The 19990-nt window shown below is 32.9% G+C and overlaps 1 protein-coding gene and 1 long non-coding RNA gene across 5 annotated transcripts; one reads left to right on the top strand and one right to left on the bottom strand.

Annotated features, from left to right (window-relative positions):
- The first annotated feature begins 9537 nt into the window (after nucleotides 1–9537).
- Nucleotides 9538–11616, top strand: LOC133671041 (uncharacterized). 4 transcript variants are annotated; one of them, XM_062091660.1, is made up of 6 exons: nucleotides 9538–9867; nucleotides 10359–10617; nucleotides 10736–10772; nucleotides 10886–10991; nucleotides 11083–11198; nucleotides 11336–11616. In XM_062091660.1, the coding sequence occupies exons 1-6, from the start codon at nucleotides 9709–9711 to the stop codon at nucleotides 11433–11435; spliced, it is 777 nt and encodes a 258-aa protein (XP_061947644.1). In that variant the 5' UTR covers nucleotides 9538–9708; the 3' UTR covers nucleotides 11436–11616. The 4 variants fall into 4 exon arrangements, with proteins under 4 accessions (XP_061947644.1, XP_061947645.1, XP_061947646.1 ...); XM_062091661.1 differs by having other exon boundaries at nucleotides 9545–9867; nucleotides 11083–11193; XM_062091662.1 differs by having other exon boundaries at nucleotides 9545–9867; nucleotides 11316–11616.
- A 3915-nt stretch (nucleotides 11617–15531) lies between these two features.
- On the bottom strand, nucleotides 15532–16913 carry LOC133671120 (uncharacterized). The gene is made up of 2 exons (XR_009834205.1): nucleotides 16612–16913; nucleotides 15532–16454 (listed from the first exon to the last, which is right to left on the bottom strand). It is a non-coding gene; the product is annotated as an uncharacterized LOC133671120 (long non-coding RNA).
- Nucleotides 16914–19990: the final 3077 nt, after the last annotated feature.

The raw sequence follows: 19990 nt of genomic DNA, 5'->3' as shown, positions 1-19990 counted from the left end.
AGCCATTGTTGGGATAGTTTGCGAAATTGGTGGTTGGAAGTCTTATGCCGGCAGGTATGGAGACTATTCGGGAAAGGTTACTCCGTCTAGAGGGCTTGATGAGGGATATTCATGAGCATGAGGATCGTTCAGTTTAGGAGCGACTTTAATTGGCTATGGATATCGTTGAAAAGGCTACTGCACAGTATGTTGAACTCGCGGCAGAATCAGGTCGCAAGTGGCAGGCTGTCGAGGAAGAGATTTTTGTCTTGAAAAAGGCAGTCGCAAATGCTGCTGTGGGTGTTGGCCCTTCCAAGCTGAAAGTTCCAGAACCAAAAACCTTTGCTGGAGCGAGGAGTTCGAAGGATCTTGAGAACTTTTTGTGGGATATGGAGCACTACTTCAGTGTGGCCAAGATTGGTGTGGACGGTCAAGTGGACATCGCGGTGATGTATCTGTCGGGTGATGCGAAGTTGTGGTGGCGAACAAGAACCAAGGAGGACTTGAACGCTGGTAGGCCGAAGGTGGAGACATGGGAGAGTCTGAAACGAGAGTTGAAGGAGCAGTTTCTGCCCAACAATACCTCCTGGATTGCGAGAGAGGACTTGAAAAAGTTGCGGCAAAACGGGTCGGTAAGGGATTATGTTAAGAAATTCAGCTCTTTAATTCTTGATGTTGATAACATGTTCGAGGACGACAGAATGTTCAACTTTCTGTCGGGACTTCAGCCGTGAACACAGTTGGAGTTAAGGAGGCAGAAGATTTCGGACTTGTCATTCGTTATTGCTGTTGCCGATGGATTGGCAGACTTTAGAGCAGAGTCCAACGAAGGGGCTGCTGGAGTTTCTGGGTTTCGTCGAGGCCTAGAGATATGGGCAATATAAAAAGGAAGAAGAGATTCGATGGGGAAGAACCTCGTTGCTGGTGTGGGAAGATCAGATGTGAAGGCCAAGGGAAAAGGTATGAATTCGAATCTACACTGCTTTATATGTGAGGGTAATCACTTTGCAAGGGAATGCCCGAAACGGGAGAAACTCAACGCTATTGTTGCGGAGGATAGTGATAAAGACACGGCATACGCGAATCCCATGTGTGTGCTTAATGGCTGAGATGAGTTTCAGCCATGTTGGGACCAGCCTGGAGGAGGTAGGCAAGGGCTAGGCGAGTTTGCCTGTGATAGGGTAGATTCGAAGTCTATTTTGTGCACTTCGGCAATGGACAGCGGGGTGATGGGAGCAAGACAGTATGCTGGGTGTCTTGGCTGATGGACAAGCTAGGAAACAGTGTGTGGTTTGGGAGTCTGCATGTCTTGACGATGGGTTGATCAAGATGACAGATTCGGCAGCCGATACAGTGAGTTCGGTTGAGGACCAGAATCGTCGACGAGGATGATTTGGTGCACTGCTTTGGTGGGGAGGCAGTAGGAGCATTTCTGTGCATCTTGACGATGGACGAATCAGGGTGACGAAAACAGATTGTTTGGCCGTTGTTGGAAAATAGTGTTTCGATTTTCGGTGGACAAAACATGTGACAGGGGCTGAAACAGTGTGGTGTTGTTGCGTCAATGAAATTTTGTGGGGCTGATGAAGTGTCTTGGGTATGACAGTAGCCTATGAAAAGCAGTTCAGACGGGATTTTGATGCTGGTTGCTACGGTTGTATGTTTGAGCACAGGTTCAATTGGGAACTTAACGAAAGAACTTCGACGCAAATCTTTGTTGATCACCGAATGTGTTGTCTCATTTAATTCTTACAGGTTTTGCATACTGAACGGTTGATGGATTTTATGTTCGTATGAGTTCATAAGGTGCTTCGAAGTGGTTTTGTATGTGGTGTTGTTCGTGAGGAAAGGGAAGGAAGCCTTGGGTGCTAGAGGAGGCATCTAAACTTCATGAAAACAGGCTTGCGGTGGACGAATTAGCATGTGGGATTGCTAACGGATAAGGACAGCTTGTGTGTGACTTGGGGAAGTTGCCTACGAATTCTGGAGGAGCGTGGCAGAATGTGACATTGGGGTGTTATAGCTTTGTTAGTGTCCAGACGAGATTGAGGACATTGATCTCGTAAGCTTTGGGTGGGACTCAAAGTGTGGTTTAACCTGTGGGATACAAACTGGAACCGAGAGAAGACTTGATCATAACTTGGGTTTCGGCAGGAGCTGACGAAGAGAATGTTAGCTTGGCATTGCAGAATTGTTGGACGATATTCTAGATGAAAATATGGACGAAGCCGAGAGGTTGTGTATAGGCAATCTTGAACTGTGAACAATGGTGCAGACTTGGGGCAGAGGTGCTTCAGACTTGGTTTGACGAGGACGTCGACTTTTTTTGGTGGGGGAGGTTTGTCACAGGGTTAAAACCCGTCAGGGTGTAGGCTGACGAAAAGCATTGCTGGATAGTAGCTACGGGGTGGCAGCTCGTGTGATAGTAGCGAACATCGGCAGCATGCATGTGCGGCAGCACGCAACAGCTAACACAACAGTGAGCTGATGAGAGTTGGGGCTTGGGCGAGGATTGTCCAAGGCTTGACGAAACAGTGCTGGGATGACACGATGAGACAGTGGGGAATTCGGCAGCGCTGGTGAATTCGGCAGCGTTGAGGAATTCAGCAGCGTCGACAAAATCGGCAGTAGGGGCTGACGATAACTTAGACAGCGGATGGTCCAAGGCATGCGAGGCAGTTACGTTGGCAGCATGTGTGCTGGCAGTGGGCAGTTGGCTTGTGGGAGAACATGCCAATGCAGTTGCGGCAGTTTTGGGAGCAGTTATCGGCAGTTTGCGACAGTTTCTTATGTGGGGAAGAAGTTGGCAGAACATGGGATAATGGGTGCTCCAGCTGTGCAGGAAGTTAGAGGCAGTTTATACTTGTAACTTCCATTATCTTGTAAATAGATAGGCTCTAAAATGTGTAGCATGCAGAACGGATTGGGCATAGCACACAAGAAGGACTTTGTGTAATCCTTTAATTGAGTTAATGAAAAGGTTGGGACTTGTTTCTATAATCTGTTGTGTTTTGTATTCTGTTCATATTCCTTTGTGTTATTCCGCCTGCTTGTGACGTTGAAAGAGTGTGGGGATCTCTTGGTTTTGTGGGACAAACTAGTCGTAGGCAAAACACGAGTGAATCGGTGAGGGGAAGGCTGAGTCTAGCGGGACTAGACTGCCGCGCGAGGTCTGTTGCGAGAGCGAAAAATTGACCCCGTGACAAGTGGTATCAGAGCACGGTTGTGTTCTTGGCAGGACAACGAGACAGTTCTGTGGGCAGATCGAAGGATTGGTTTGTCGAAGCCATTGTTGGGATAGTTTGCGAAATTGGTGGTTGGAAGTCTTATGCCGGCAGGTATGGAGACTATTCGGGAAAGGTTACTCCGTCTAGAGGGCTTGATGGGGGATATTCATGAGCATGAGGATCGTTCAGTTTAAGAGCGACTTTAATTGGCTATGGATATCGCTGAAAAGGCTACTGCATAGTATGTTGAACTCGCGGCAGAATCAGGTCGCAAGTGGCAGGCTGTTGAGGAAGAGATTTCTGTCTTGAAGAAGGCAGTCGCAAATGCTGCTGTGGGTGTTGGCTCTTCCAAGCCGAAAGTTCCAGAACCAAAAACCTTTACTAGAGCGAGGAGTTCGAAGGATCTTGAGAACTTTTTGTGGGATATGGAGCACTACTTCAGTGTGGCCAAGATTGGTGTGGATGGTCAAGTGGACATCACGGTGATATATCTATCGGGTGATGCAAAGTTGTGGTGGCGAACAAGAACCAATGAGGACTTGAACGCTGGTAGGCCGAAGGTAGAGACATGGGAGAGTCTGAAACGAGAGTTGAAGGAGCAGTTTCTGCCCAACAATACCTCCTGGATTGGGCATAGCACACAAGAAGGACTTTGTGTAATCCTTTAATTGAGTTAATGAAAAGGTTGGGACTTGTTCCTGTAATCTGCTGTCTTTTGTATTCTGTTTATATTCCTTTGTGTTATTCCGCCTGCTTGTGACGTTGAAAGAGTGTGGGGATCTCTTGGTTTTGTGGGACAAACTAGTCGTAGGCAAAACACAAGTGAATCGGTGAGGGGAAGGCTGAGTCTAGCAGGACTAGACTGCCGCGCGAGGTCTGTTACGAGAGCGAAAAATTGACCCCGTGACAATAGCCATGTAGTTCAACGATTCAACCTCCTCTTTTTCATTTATTTTTTTTTTCCTTTCTTTTAATTTGTTTTAGTGTTTAAAAGTTTGTAAGATTTAAATAATTTAAGGATTTTGAAGTCAAAGCTTTGCTGGTGCTAGCAGTCCTATTAATTTAGTTGGTATTAATAAATTGCTAAGGTGGCTAATTAATACTTAACGACGAGGAAAATGGGTGGAATGAGTCAAATTTAGAACAATATTGGTCAAAAATGTTTAAATAGTATTTAATGGAATAATGCTCTAAATATAATTAATTTTTAAGATAAGATAAGAAAGTGCTATGTGATGTATGTGTTTTAAGGCATTGTGAATTTCTTTTTATTTGTGAAATAAAAAAAATTATGCTTAATAAATAAATGAAATGAAATTATGAATAAAAAAAGGTGTTAACTCTAATTGATTAAATAAATTTGAGAGCTAGTGTTTCTAGTAAAAGCAAAAAATAGATACAAATACAAATATTTTACACTAGTATTCTATCTTATTTTACACATTTTAATTTATTTTATATTAGAGGTTAATTTTTATTGTTAATAACACATAATTTTTGTTTTTATAAGATCGCTATTAATATACAACTCATTTATATATATATATATATATATATATATATATATATATATATATATATATATAATTGCAAACAAATTATAATAATTTCTTTGAAACATTATAAAATTAAAAATATATATATTTAAAAAGACTAATCACCAATAAAAAAAAAAGAAGTTAAGCCATACAATTTAAAAATTAAGAGGGAGAGAGTGTATTAATTAATATTTAAATAGGAAAATGCAATGAAAAAAAAAAAAGAGGTGTGAAGCGCTATTGTGCCTGGTAGGCGAGGCCCATACGCCTAATAGGGTAGGCCAACATGCCTGGTCAACCATTAAAGAGCCCAGGCCACTATGGTTTTTTTTTTTAATCCACTTCAAAAAAAAATTATAATAGGTGACAAGTTGTTTATTGCAGCGAACGACCTGTCGCCTGATTTACTTGTTTTCAATCACATGTTAAAAATATTTTGTTAAGTCAAAATTTATATTAACCCGTTTCTAAGGCAGTCTAGGTCCACTTGTTTCTTTGTTTCATCTGCGGGGACGCATGAACCCACGCGCCACCACTTGTAATTTCATAATCTTTAAGTGTGGTTCTTGAGTTTTCAGCAACTTCTCTAATCTATTTTCAACCTTCGAGAGGATCATTTTGTAAATTTTAAATGTTTAATGTGTGTTTAAATTATTGTTAAAATTTGAATTTTTAATGGTTTGTAAACATGTGTAATTTTTTGATGTGTGGGTGGGTAATTAGTGGAAGAAGAGTGGGTGTGTGTGTGTTTTTGCATGTTTTAAAAAAAAAAATTGCATGGATTTTATAATAAGTTTGTAAAATTCTAAAGGATTTTGATTTATATTTTAAAAATATTAAAATTTATTTTTAAAAGAAGAATACAATATTCACTTGTAATATAAAGCTAAAAAAACCTAAAAATAATTAATATCTAAAATATTATTATGGATAATAATTTATCATTACTTACTTTAATATCCAAAATTTTATTGTAACTAATATAACCTAATTACTCATAATATAAAATATTAGTAGTTTTATCTTAAATATTATTTGAAATGACATGGCACCTAAAAATTTTAATTTCACCCAAAAAAAAACATCAATAATAATAAAAGACATTTCACCATTTTAGTATTTTCATACATGAAAGAAGGAAGGAAACTAGAAACATATTGTATTCGTGATTTTTTTTATAATATTTTATTGAGTTCAAACTTGATATGATAATTATAGTTATCCTCCTTCTCATAAAAATTACCTGCGGAAAAAATCACGAGATAAATTTTCGTTGGTGATCTTATTTCCGTTGATAACCAGACAAAGAAGGGATAGCAATAAAGAAACCATAAAAAAGGTTTTCTTTTTTTCTCCCAATCCTTTGAGAATCCTCGTTTAATTATCCCTTTGAATGAATCAATGCTGGAATATATAAAAAATAGTTGAATTAAAGTTTTGACGGTTGTACTGTATTAGCATAATTTAATTATTTGATAACTAAATTGGTATACCAACGTTTCTAAGAAAAAACAATTCTGGCTAATTTTTTCTAGGGAAAATTATTTGGTATACCACGTTAGGCCACAGGAGGAGCTAATTTTTTTTTTAGAGAAAAAAAAATATTTAGGTAATATTAATATTTTAAAAAAAACAAAAAAAAATTGAGACACTGATCATTAACATGAGTTAACTCAATAAAATTAGTTAATTCAATAATATGATTAAAAGTTTAACAATAATTAACTATAAAAAACGAGTTGGCAATATTATATTTGGAAAGAGAATGAAAAAAAATCCATTGAAGATCCATCGTCGTTCCACAATGAACAATACTCTACCACCAGAAAAAAGCTAACCAAGACGGTTATAATACTATTGCAAAAGGTTGTATGATGACATCAAAAGATATCGCACACGCTGTCATAGCAACGACCGAAAAACAAATCAAGCAAAATACCATGAAACAAGCATCTCGTGTTTATATTTAATCAATTAATCTAATTTAATTAAAAAATAAAGTTATTTTTAAAAACTTAAATTTAACAAAGAACAATAATAAAAAAAGATCGAGATAATCCGAGTCATTTTCAAAACTAGAGAAAAATCTTATAGAAAGTAAGTAAGAAAAGAAAATAATAGAGCCCAATTTTCAATAAAACAAATGTTAAAAGATAAAACTAAAACAAAGAGATTAAAAAATGAAAAGAAAAAACTAAGCAATCCCAGGCGTTTCTCATACCTGGGTTTGTTTTTTAAATTTATAACCCGTGAAATCTTAAATCCAGGATAAACCAAGAAGTTCATTTCTCAATTAATTTAATATTAAAGAGCAAAATCAGAAAAAAAAAATTAAATCTAACAAATTTACCAAAGTAAAACAAATAGCAATAAAAAAAATATAAGGACTATATTTGACATGAAAAAATTAAATTAAATGATGAGGGGTGAAAATAAAAACAAATTCAATTAAGAAAATGATTCAAAACAAAATAAATAGTAATAAAAAGAACAATGATCAAATCTGACAGATGAAAAATTGAAGGATGAAGTTGAAAAAAAATTAATTTTATAAATCATTTCAAATAAAATAAATATTAATAAAGGAACAAGAAATAAATTTAAAGAAAAAGTAAATTAAATAGTTGTTTTGAAAATATGGAGGTTGAAGCATTAAAATAGAGGAGTAAAGAGAAAATAATGAAAAAAAGCTATTAGTATCGCACTAAAGGTCCGCATACTACAAGCATTGCCCAGGAACTGAGGGGTTGTTGAGACGATTTAAATGTTGTTCTAAAAGTTACTATTTGACCATCACACCTCCGTGTATGTGTTGCTTAAATGACATTACTTCAACCCACTTGTTGATTGTGTAAATATATGCATCAAACATCTTTTTATAATAATATTTATAACAATAAAAAAAATTTAAAAAAAATCAAAATGTAAAGATGAAAAGGTCCATGAATTTGTGATTTTAAGTTAGTTCAATATTTTTTTGTTTTCAAGAGTAAATTACAGTGTAAAAAAATATATAATAAGATCCTATTATCTCTAATAGATAAGTCATACAATATTTGATAAGAATGATCATTTTATTATTTCAATTCACAATATAAAAGTGTTTAGAGCTCCAGTTTCAAAGATATTTTTTTATTTTTGTTTCTTTCATAATGTTTTCAATAAACAATTTTCTATTCTTAATTTTTTTTTGAATTCTCAGTCAAAGACTTTCATTAATTTTTAAGTTTTTTATCTATATTTTCATCTAAATTATATTTTCTCTGTAAAAACTGATGTCATTGTTTAAGTATTCTAACATAAATCCTAAATCATTATTTGGAAAATTAAAAAAATTTAATAATAAATTAAAAATCTAATAGATATATTTGATATTTGTCTAAAAATTATTATTTAATTTGAAAAAAGTAGCTTAGCTAATCAATATCATAAATGTTATGGTATTTAAACAGTAATTAATAACATTCAATTAGTTGAAGATATTTTTATTATTTTTTATAAATAATGAATTTTATTATCTCTTCTATTTATATTTTTTAAAATTAACTAACAATATAACACTAATTACAATTTAAATAACATAAAACTTTCCACGATTGCTCATTATACAGTCCAACCCAAGTAATTTTCCAGGAAAGTTATTAAAAAAAAAAAAAAGAAGAAGAAGAAGCCCAGCAACGTCTTTTCCATCTGCAATCATTTTGCCAATCCACATCTGACGCCATTATATCATTTCTGTTGGTGGTAATAAATATCGTTCATTTAAAATAAATTGTCGGTTAGCACGTGGCACCAAATACCTACGCGTAGAAGGCGACCGGAGCTTGAATTCCCACCTAACCATAAACGCAAGCATCAAATTCATAATCAATTCCCCCTTCTCCACGCCTGCAGTCTATTCTCGACGGAGACACTACAGGTGTCTTTTCATGGCATAACTCTTCTCTCCATAATTGTATATTTGTATGCAACAATCTATCTCGATACAGTTTAATATTGTAATTAAGTTATATATTTTTTTAAAAAGAATTTATTAATAATTTTTATTATTTTAATATCAAAAATAAAAATATTATTTTAATATATTTATAAATAAAAAATAATTTAAAAAATAATCTTTATTATACTCCCAAACAAACTATACTTAGTATTGAATTGAGCAAAATGTATAAGGTTGATATAATTTGGACATGTGATTGTAAACTGGTTTCATGAGTTACTGCAAGAATCTTCAAGAGGTGTGGGGTGGTCGGGTGATCGTAAAGAACTTAAGATCTATATAGTAAATTTTAAGTTCGAGTCAGGACGTGTATCTTTTATAAAAATTTGGGAGGTTTTACTCACTCATCTGAGCCTATAAAATACGTTTTTTGAAGAATAAGGTTTTCTTAATTAAAAAAAAATAAAAAAGGAATTTACAACATGCATGCATGGAGCTTTTGGTAGTTGCCATGACTTGGGTTCATGTGCAATTTGATGACATAAGTTTGACTGAATCCTTGATTTGGAAAAATCAACCCTTCAAAATATTTAATTCAAATGTTTTCTAAATTCATTAACATGAAGATTTTATCCTCGAAGAATCCAGAAATTAAGGCTTCTGCTATATATAAATCTAGTCTAGGTGCTCTTTAATATGGTATTTAAAAAATAATCATTAATTATCAAACCAATAAACCATTCAAGCATTATCATAACTCTTTCCTACACATCAAAAAAAGAAATACAACGAAAAAGAATTAAAAGATGATCAAACATCGTTGAAGTGAAGTGTCTGATGTTGAGATCTACTACATCAGGTCTTCTGACCTTGTGCTGAAATCACAATAACTACTTTTCTTTCTATTATAGAGTCTAGTATTTAATGAACATGTCACACCCATGTTCTTCCACGCCATTTGATAGGGTAGGAGGGTATCATGAGTAAGGCAGAATAGAGAAGGCTAGCTAGTGGATTGAACAGCATGTCCATGAACTGCCAAGAGATTATGGAGTCCAAAGAAACAACCGAGGATAAAGAAACTAGGAGTGAGCAACAAGATAACATGGAAAACAATTTGATGGAGCAAACTAAAATACCTCAAGTGAGAGCAATTGTTGAAAGACAGGATCCCTCTTCTAAGGTGATCTTCTTACTCACTCTTGCTTCATTTTGCGTCATTTTTATTTGCAGCCGTTGATGTTCTTGTTATTCTTCCTAGCTAGTATGCTGTTTTTGCTATTTTATAATATTTGTCGATTTTTGACAATATTTCTTATCTATGTACGGAGCAACATAGCTACTACACATCCTAAGAGGCGGCAATGACCATCGATCCTATATATTTTTCAAGCCAAGCTTACTCAAATTATGTTAGTGTCTCAGTTTTTTTGAGCTCTGCAGTCTTTCACCATTCTTGGTGGTGATAACAGTACTGGAAGCTAGCTGCAGTGGTCTGTGAACGTTGCTTTAATTTGTTCTTGTAATTATCGAACTCCCTGTTGCTGTCATAATTTGTGACAGGTGGCGGTAACGTGGTGTGTATATATATAATATGTTTGATTTTTCTCAGAGCTGATCTCTTTATTCAATTGACAATGATCTTGGAATTTCTTATTTAAAATCGAGGTGCAGGAAGTAGATGACCTGACGATTAGAAGATTTTTGCGTGCTCGTGATTTAGATATAGGAAAGGCTTCTTCCATGCTCCTCAGGTACCTGAAATGGAGAAGGGAATTTGTTCCAAATGGTTCAGTTTCTCTGTTGGAGACGCCAAATGAAGTTGCACAGAACAAGATGTTTCTGCAAGGATCAGATAAAAAAGGACGACCTATAACAGTTATCCTTGGAGCTAGGCATGTTCAGAGCAAAGGAGGTCTAGAAGAATTCAAGCGTATGTACAGTTACCATCCAAGCCTTTAATCATCTGACAACTTGCAACAGATCCTATGATTTTTTTGTCGTAATTTATCTTTCAACTGAGACAGTTTTATAATTGCTTGTGCGTATAGGTTTTGTCGTCTATGGTTTTGACAAAATATGTTCAAGGTAATTCCTTGCCTACCAGCCATTTCTGTCTTCGAAAAATATTGAAAACTGCAGATCAGTGCAGCACCTTGGCCGTAACATATTTTGATATATATTCGACATTGACGTATCAGGATGCCACCAGGACAAGAGAAATTTGTTGTCATTGGAGACCTTGAGGGTTGGGGATATGCAAACAGCGATATCCATGGATACCTTGCAGGTTTATCCATTTTGCAGGTATTGAGCTCGACTACGTACGCACCATTTAATTTTCTATAGCTGATTATAATGGTATTTGAATAGCCTGGCTGAAATTTCTCGAGTGCAGGAATATTACCCTGAACGGCTTGCAAAGGTATTCCTTGTGCATGCTCCCTACATTTTTATGGCAGTGTGGAAGATTGTTTATCCTTTTATAGACAAAAATACCAGGAAGAAGGTAAAGTACGTGCATTCATCTTGTATTCCTTTGACCAAAAATTGATCATATGCATGCAATCAGTTGAATAATTTATCTGTGTGTGGATTGCTAATGTATTGTAGTCCTGCATCTCTTCACAGATAGTATTTGTGGATAACAGGAAGCTGAAATCAACTCTCCTTGAAGAAATTGATGAGAGCCAGATCCCAGACATTTACGGGGGGAAACTTCCATTAATTCCTATCCATCAAAGCAAGTGATGCAGCCAGCAAGCAACTGTACGAAAACATGATCGAAGACCAATGTACCCTTACTATATTTAAAGTCAATGTGGACCTCTTAATGTTAGTCGGCAGGTCTTGCCACATTATTGTTGGTTGCCTTGTGGCTGCCTTCAGGTTTCTACTTTAAAATAGCTAGAGCTAAATGTATGATTTTCAAGTTTTCTGGCTTTGTTTTAATTAATTTAGATTTCTCATTGTCGGCATTTGTTTTAATAATTACAAAAAGAAACTCAAGGTGCTGGTGAATTCACTGTCACTCTAACTACATGAATAGTAGATGGGAACAATAAATTCACCATCTTGCCCTTTAAAAAAAGTATAAAATAATAGTTGAGAGTAAAATAATAGTTGTGAGTAAAATTGTCTTTGCAATGAGATTATTTTGATATTTTTAAATTGATCTAAGATAGATATTTCACTTTATTTTTGCACAGTAAAATAAGAATGGTGCCCTTGGACAAAAGAAATTGTTAGCATAACATGGGGAGGTATTTTTGTGTTTTTGTGTGGTTGTGCATAGTAAATCTTTTTACTGTGTGCTTATAAAAATAAAAAGATAAAAAATATCATTGTCAATTCATTTTTTTTTTCTAATTTCAAGGTTAATAAAGCACACAGTAAAAAGATCTACTTGTCCTTAGAGTTTTTTTTTTGTTATTATATTAGGCTATGGGCAGTTTGGTCTTTAAAAAAAATAAAAAAATTTGTTTACATGTGTTGAGCATGCGTTAACGCATTAGCCGCTTTATCGTCTTTAAACAGCACTTGCGATTAATTCTAATGGTCAAAAAAGCTATTTCAGGTGGCATCCATTTCATCTCATCGTTTCTTCTATAAAAATATAACGCGTGTACTGAGAAGAACTTTGGTTTGGTGCCAATGGCCATTTGTTTTTCTTCTTTCTTTCCTTTTCCTTGGTGTTTGCTCCCTGTCCCCTAATTTTTCAAATTAGCCCTTCAACTTCTTTTTTTTTTATTTAGTCTTTGTTTTTTTATTTTTCTAAGTAATCCATTAAATTAGATTTTTGTTTCGATATCATCCTCATTCAGTTTTTTGCTTTGTCAAATTTAATTTTTATTTTTTTAATTTCTATTTTTGTAATGTGAGATAATTTTTAGAATTGTATTTTTTTATTCCACCCCCATTAATCTTTTTTTCTATTAAATTTCATCATCATTCTTTTGATTATGTTTTTTTCTCTCTTTATAAAATTTTCTAATTTGGTATTTTTTTTCTAATTTCATTCTTCAACATTTAATTGATTTGAATTTGATCTTCTTGGTTAAACTCGTGTCTAGGATTTCACAGTTGCAAACTTTGAAAATTAACATAGTTTCACGAGGTTTGCCGATGATTGCGTTGTTATTTTTATTTTTTTATCATTTTTTTAAGATAATATTTTTTAATTTTCATCCTTTAATATTTATTTAATTGGAGATTAAACTCTATTTTTTTTCCTGCTTTTTAAGACCTTTGTTTTATCTATTGTTTTTTTATTTAATTGGGTTATATTGAGCTTTTTTATTTTTTTAAATCGATTTTATTCTTTAATTAAAATAGAATTGATTGATTAGGTAATATCATGTTTTTAAAAAAAAATTGAGACACTGATCATTAACTTGAGTTGACTCAATAAGATTGGTTAATTCAATAATATGATTAAAAAATTAACAATAAATTAACTATAAAAAACAAGTTGGCAATATTATATTTGGAAGAAGAATGATGAAAAACCCGTCAAAAACTCATCGTTGCTCCGCCGTGAACACCACTCTACCACTAGAAAAAAGCTAATCAGGACGGGTATAACATCAATGCAAAAGGTTGTACAACAACATCAAAAGATGTCGTACATGCCAACATAGAAATGACTCGAAAAGCAAACCGATTAAAATATCATGAAGTGAACATCTCATGTTTATATTTGATCAATTAATCTAATTTAATTCAAAAATAAAGTTATTTTTAAAAATATGAATTTAAAAAAAGAATGATAATAACAAAGATCTGAGATAATTCAAGTCATTTTCAAAACTAGATAAAAATTCTATAGAAAGTAAGTTAGAAAAAAAAATAACGGAACCTAATTTCCAATAAAATAAATGTTTAATAATGAAACTAAAATAAAGAGATTAAAAAATGAAAACAAAAACTAAGCAACCTTAGGCAAATCTCTTAAACCTAATTTAGTCTTTCAAATTTGTAATACATGAAATCCTAGATCCAGGTTCAACCAAGAAGCTCATTTTCCAATCAATTTAATGTTGAAAAATGAAATCAGAAAAAAAAAATTTAAATCTAACAAATTTACCAAAGTAAAACAAATAACAATAAAAAAATAAGGAACATATTTGACATAAAAAAATAAATGATGAGGGGTGAAAATAAAAAATAAATTTAATTAAGAAAAGGATTCAAAACAAAAACAAATAGTAATAAAAAAATATGAATCAAATCTAACAGATAAAAAAAATTAAAGAAGGATAAAGTTGAGAAAAAATTCAATTTTATAAATCATTTTAAAAATATATTAATTAAAGAACAAGAACTAAATCTAAATGAAAAATAAATTTTAATGGTTGTTTTGAAAATATGGAGTTGAAGCATTAAAATCGAGGAGAAAAGAGAGGGGAAAAAGTTTTCAGCACCACACTAGAGATTTGCATGCTACAAGCATTGCCCAAGAATTGAGGGACCGTTAAAACGATTCAAACGTCGCCCCGAAAGCCATTATTTGACCACCTCATCACCTTGCACGTGCTGCATGAATGATGCAACTTCAACTCACGCGTTGACGTATGTAATGCATATATCAAACACTTTTTTATAATAATATTTATATTTGTTTAATTATAAAAGTACTCATTTTCCAATGTAAAGATGAAAATGCCCATGATCACTAGTTCAAGAATTCATGATTTTAAGTTAGTTAAATATTTTTTGTTCTCAAAAGTAAATTAGTAATTTTATCATGTAAAAAAAATATAATATGACCCTAATATCTCTAATAGCCAGTCATATGTTTTTTTTGTGAGAAGAATAAAATTATTATTTTATTGTTTCAATTCATAATATAAATTAGATATAGTTTCGAAGATACCCTTCAGATTTAGTTTTTTTCCTAATTTTTTCAATAAATAATTTTCAATATCAGTTTTTTATTCTTATTTTTTTTGAATTCTCGATTAAAGACTTTTATTAATTTTTAAGTTTTTATTGTCTATTTTTTAAATTATACTTTTTTCTATAAAAAATAATGTCACTGTTTATTTTAATGTTTTCTATTAAGTATTCTAAAATAAATCCTAAATCCTTATTTGAGAAATTAAAAAAAATTAATAATAAAAATGGAACTCAAGCGCATCTTACGCCATTTTATCATTTCTGTTGGTGGTAATAAATATGGTTCCTTTAAAATAAATTGCTGGTTAGCACGTGTCACCGAATACCCACGCGTAGAAGGCGACCAAAGCTTGAATTCCCACCTCACCATACACGCAAGCAGCAAATTCATAATCAATCCCCCCTTCTCCGGGCCTTCGGTCTCTTTTCTCGATGGAGACACTACAGACAAGTGTCTTTTCATGGCATAACTCTTCTTTCCATACTTGTATATTTGTATCTAACAATCTATTTCGATACAGTTTAATATTGTACTTAAACTGTATTTTTAAATTCTTTTTAATGTTTTCATATAAAAAATAAAAAATAAAAAATATTATTTAAATATATTTTCAAATAAAATACACTTTAAAAAATAATCTTTATTATATTTCCAAACAAGCTTTATTAAATCATTGTATAATTTGGATAAGTGTTACGTAAGACAATAAATAAGATTTGAGTTTGGCATGCATAATATAAGGATATTTATACATTTTAGCATATTTTTAAATGAGTAAAGCTAAAAGAAAAAAAAAATTTTAAAATACATATGAGTTATTGGATTAGCGGGTACGTTGAATCATATTTGAAAACATATGAATCATATTTGAAAAGAAAGAAGTTGAAAGACCAACTTGTTTTTTTAGGTTGTTTGGTCACCAAGTTTACTTGGGATCCAAGCAATTAAAAATAACAAAATTTTAGTGGTTACACATATAAAAAAAGAAGAGAAATTTGAAAAAAAAGAAAAAAAAAAAGAAGATATTCACAAATATTTTCCCCACACCTCCACAGTACAATACAATAAAAAAAAAAACCTTAAACCTAAAAAAACCTCGACTAGCTGTCGTCAACCCTGGGAAACGATTTTTGCCCCTTTCATTGCCTCTTCCCCATCACTACAGCTGCATGTCCAAACCAAGCAAAAATGTCATTCACCATATACCTCAGCTCTTCCACCTACTACCTCTTTCATATCAGACCACCACTAGACTTCCCTCTCTATTGCCAAGACAACCACCACCCACTACCCATTCATCACGCAGCACAACATTCGACCATAAGGCTTCAGCATCCTCTTCAACCTCTCTCACCATCATAACCTATAAACCATTCTCACGATAGACCAGCCTCAACATCAAGATCAGCCTAAAGGTTCCTCCTCGTTGCTACCATAGACGACTGTGACAGCAGCAGCACCAGAGTTTTTCCCTCAGCCACAGTGAACGCCAGCTCCTCAAGTCAGCATCTACAACTTCAAACCAAAACCACCCACAACATCTCCTTCCTTTCTCTTCTCAATCATCACTACCACCATGGACCAAACCCCATTTCCAACCTAATACCTCACTGCCCAACGTCATTTCCCTTCTTCTTCTCCACTGAAAGTAGACCCTTCCAAACCGGACCCTCTCTTGGCCGACACATCACAGCTATGCCAGTAAAGCAGCGACTTCTCCTCCTCCCAGTAACGACGTCCTTTACAGCATATCCTCACCATAACCAGCGGCTGCTTCTTCTTCCACTGTGGATCCACCCTTCTCCAGCCACCAACCAACAACCCCGTTTACTCCAGCCGTTACCTCTTTCATTTTTGGTAGTAGTGACCATCTGCAGTAAAAAAAAATTAGAGAGACAAAACTGAGAAAGAGAATCAGAAGAAAAAAATTGATGATTTTAGCTTCTATAAATATTTTCTTTTGCAGGTAACAAAATCCTTCACTGCCAGCACAAGAAGAAGGAAAAGAAGAAATCAGTCCAGATCTACCAATCTCCAGCCTTTCCTAGTAACGGCGCGTGGTTTCATGCGTCACAAGTGACAGTAGCTTATGGAACAGACATGTTGCCACTATTCATGCAACTCAGAGGACTCCTAGTACTATTCCAGAATTCTCAGCAAATTGATTTGTGAATTTTTACAATTGTTAAATGTGTTGTTTGAATTATTTTGAATTTTGATTATTTGTAAATTGATAGTTGTGGGTGTGTGTGAGTGAAATATAGTAAAAAGAGATGGGTGTGTGTGTGTGTGTTTGTATTTTTTTATATGATTTTGAATGTTTAAAATAAAAAAAAGACAAAAAGAATTAAATATTTTAATTTTATACAGCCAAGTGTCTTAAAAATACAAAAAAAATCGTATTGCGTAGTGTTTCCATATGAAAATTCAAAATACATTTTTGCATGCATTTAGGATTTAATAACCAGTTTATTAAATTCATGAGAATTTAGTCAATATTTCAATAAACCACCATTTTTTAATTTATGAGAATTAATGGTTAAAAATCTTAATATAGAACCCTAGACCTACAAGTGAAGTTGGTATTTGAAATATTGAAGTTGACTAAGAAATTCTCAGAGTTGTTCTAAATATTCACTAATTTTAATTGGGAGTATTTTTTTCATAATACATAAATTGCGAAGAATCTTTTTTCTAAGAATTTAGTTGGGTACAGAAGTCCATAATAAATTTTTAAACGTTTGGTTTATTCATATGATTAAATCTTAAATCCTAAACTACAAATAGACCACTGACCAGAAAACCATCAAAACCTCTAAACCACAAAACAACTTACCTCATATATGGTGTGCACTAAGGGTGTTAATATTTTTCCTAGCCACAACCAGTCTCTTTCCCTCGAATCTTTAATAAGACCAATATGCTCAGGTTTTCCTCGCGATCTTAAATCAAACAACTAGGTGGCGACTCCAATGACCCCCCGACATTGCACGTCTACATGTGATGGTCACAATGGTTTACATTGTAATTTGGGTTGCATAAAACTAAAATTCCAGCATTTCAAGGAAAAAATAATCCAAAGGCTTATTTGAGTTGGAAAAATAGGTTGGAATTTATATTTGATTGCCATCGATAATTGGAGGAAAAGAAGTAAAACTATCTTTTGTTCAATTCATTAATTATGTTATTAATTAGTGGGATCAATTTGTTACAAGTAGGAGATATAATGGAGAAAGACTCATTAACAAATTAAAGAAAGCAATCATTAGGAAAAGTTTTGTCCATAATCTGTCCATAATCATTACTATAGGGAAGTATAAAATATATTGCAATATTTATCTTAGGATTCTAAAAGTGTTGATTAGTATATTAAGAAGATGAAAATATTTATGATTAGAACTAATGTTTCTGAATATAAGAAAGTCACAAGGACTAGATTTTTAAATGATTTAAATAGAGATTTTGATGATGTGGTTGATTGCAGCATTGTTTAGAAATTAAAGATATAGTGCATATAGCTTTAAAGATAGAAAAACATTTGAAAACAAAGGTTGTGTAAGATTAAGCGGTTATTTGGAATCCTCTTAGGGTTGGAAGTCAAATTTTAGGAGAAAAGGTAATTTACAAACAAAGACAATTGCAATACCTAAAGTTGTTGAACCCTTATATGTTAAAATATAGGTTGTGACAATATAGAAAAAAGGAAGAAATAATGTTCAGTGCAAGTATAAATAAGAGACTAAGTATTTTAGATGTCAAAGACTTGAGCATTACGCATCCAAATGTCCAAATAAAAGGATTATGATTTTGAAATATGATGGAGAAATAGAGTCAACTAGTGATGAATCTGAATGTGAAAGCATGACAACACTTGAAGATTCTAGTAATATTGAATATGTTGTTAATGGTGAATTTTTTGTTATAAGAAGATATTTGAATGTTCAGGTTAGTAAAGAAGATGTTGAGCATCAAAGGAAAAATATCTTTCATACTTGATGCCATATCAAAAATAGGGTATATAGTTTGATTATTGATAATGGTAATTGTATTATGTTGTTTGCACAACGTTGGTTTGAAAGTTGAACTTAACTACTACTAATCATGCTACATTGTATAAGCTTCTATGATTGAACAAATGTGGAAAGTTAGGGCGACTAAAGAGGTTTTAATCTCATTTTAATTAAAGAGATATAAGGTTTAGTTTTTATGTTATGTTGTTCTTATGCATGTCACATGCCTGTTGTTGGAAAGACCTTGGCAATTTGCTAGGAAAAACATGGTAGTTTTACAAATAGGTATACACTAGGAAATGATGGAAAAACATACATGTTTGCACAATTGTCACTTAGACAAGTGTATAAATATCAGTTGAAGCTAAATAAAGCAAAAGAAGTTGAACAAACCTTCTTACAAAATAATTGTGAGAATGTGAGGCTGAGTGAAAATAAGGTGATCCATGAGTGTGAAACACCAAAAGATAAAGTTTTAGCCATTAAAGATAATTTTGAAGGCTTAAACCAAGATTTTTTTTTTTAAAAAAAAAGGGAAAGGTCGAATGTGGAGAGAAAATATGTGGACAAAAAAGGTGATAAAAGAAAAGTGTTTAGGAAAAGTGGGTAAACACCTTAATTTTTATGCAAAAGAAAGTGATCTTACACATGCTTATTTTTTTATATATGCCTATGATTTTACTCTTGTATAACGAAACATACTTTAAAACTAACAAACTTGATTCATGTGTTCATAGTATTTGTGTTTCTTTATTACAGGAATTTAAAGATGTATTTTCTAATAAAATTCCAAGTTGATTACCACCTATAAAAGAAATAGAACATCAGATTGATCTAATATCAAATTCAGTTATTTCTAATAGACCAACCTATAGAAGTAATCCTGAGAAAATAAAAGAGCTTCAAAGTCAAGTGGAGTTAATGTCAAAAGGATACATTCAAGAGAACATGAGTCTATGTGTTGTTCTTATACTTTTAGTATCTAAGAAAGATAGTATTTGAAGAATATGAGTTAATTGTAGAACAATCAATAACATAATAGTAAATTATAGACATCTTATCCCTTGAGTAAATGATATGTTTGATGAATTGCATGGATCTTGTTTGTTTTCTAAAATTGATCTTAAAAGTGGATATCATTAGATTAGAATGAAAGAAGGTGATGAATGAAAAATTATTTTTAAAACTAAATATGGTTTGTATGAGTGGTTAGTCATGCCTTTTGGACTTACGAATACATGTAGTACTTTTATGATATTGATGAACCATATATTGTGTCCGTTCATTGGTAGGTTCGCACTTATTTATTTTGATGATATATTAATTTACAGTAAAGAATTAAATGAATATATAGATCATTTAAAACAGGTACTTGATATGCTTAGAAATGAAAGTTT

Source organism: Populus nigra, chromosome 13 (genome assembly GCF_951802175.1).
Source record: "Populus nigra chromosome 13, ddPopNigr1.1, whole genome shotgun sequence".
NCBI lineage: Eukaryota > Viridiplantae > Streptophyta > Magnoliopsida > Malpighiales > Salicaceae > Populus > Populus nigra.
Note: the sequence above shows the minus strand (reverse complement) of the source record. Positions and strands in the feature narration are given on the sequence as shown.

What these genes read in the sequence shown, in the direction of transcription:
- LOC133671041 (XM_062091659.1), top strand. Translation starts at nt 9,709, where the DNA reads ATGTCCATGAACTGCCAAGAGATTATGGAGTCCAAAGAAACAACCGAG. An exon ending in CAGGTTTATCCATTTTGCAG is followed by an intron (nt 10,992 to 11,082) that starts GTATTGAGCTCG and finishes TCTCGAGTGCAG; the next exon opens with GAATATTACCCTGAACGGCT. An exon ending in ACAAAAATACCAGGAAGAAG is followed by an intron (nt 11,194 to 11,315) that starts GTAAAGTACGTG and finishes ATCTCTTCACAG; the next exon opens with ATAGTATTTGTGGATAACAG.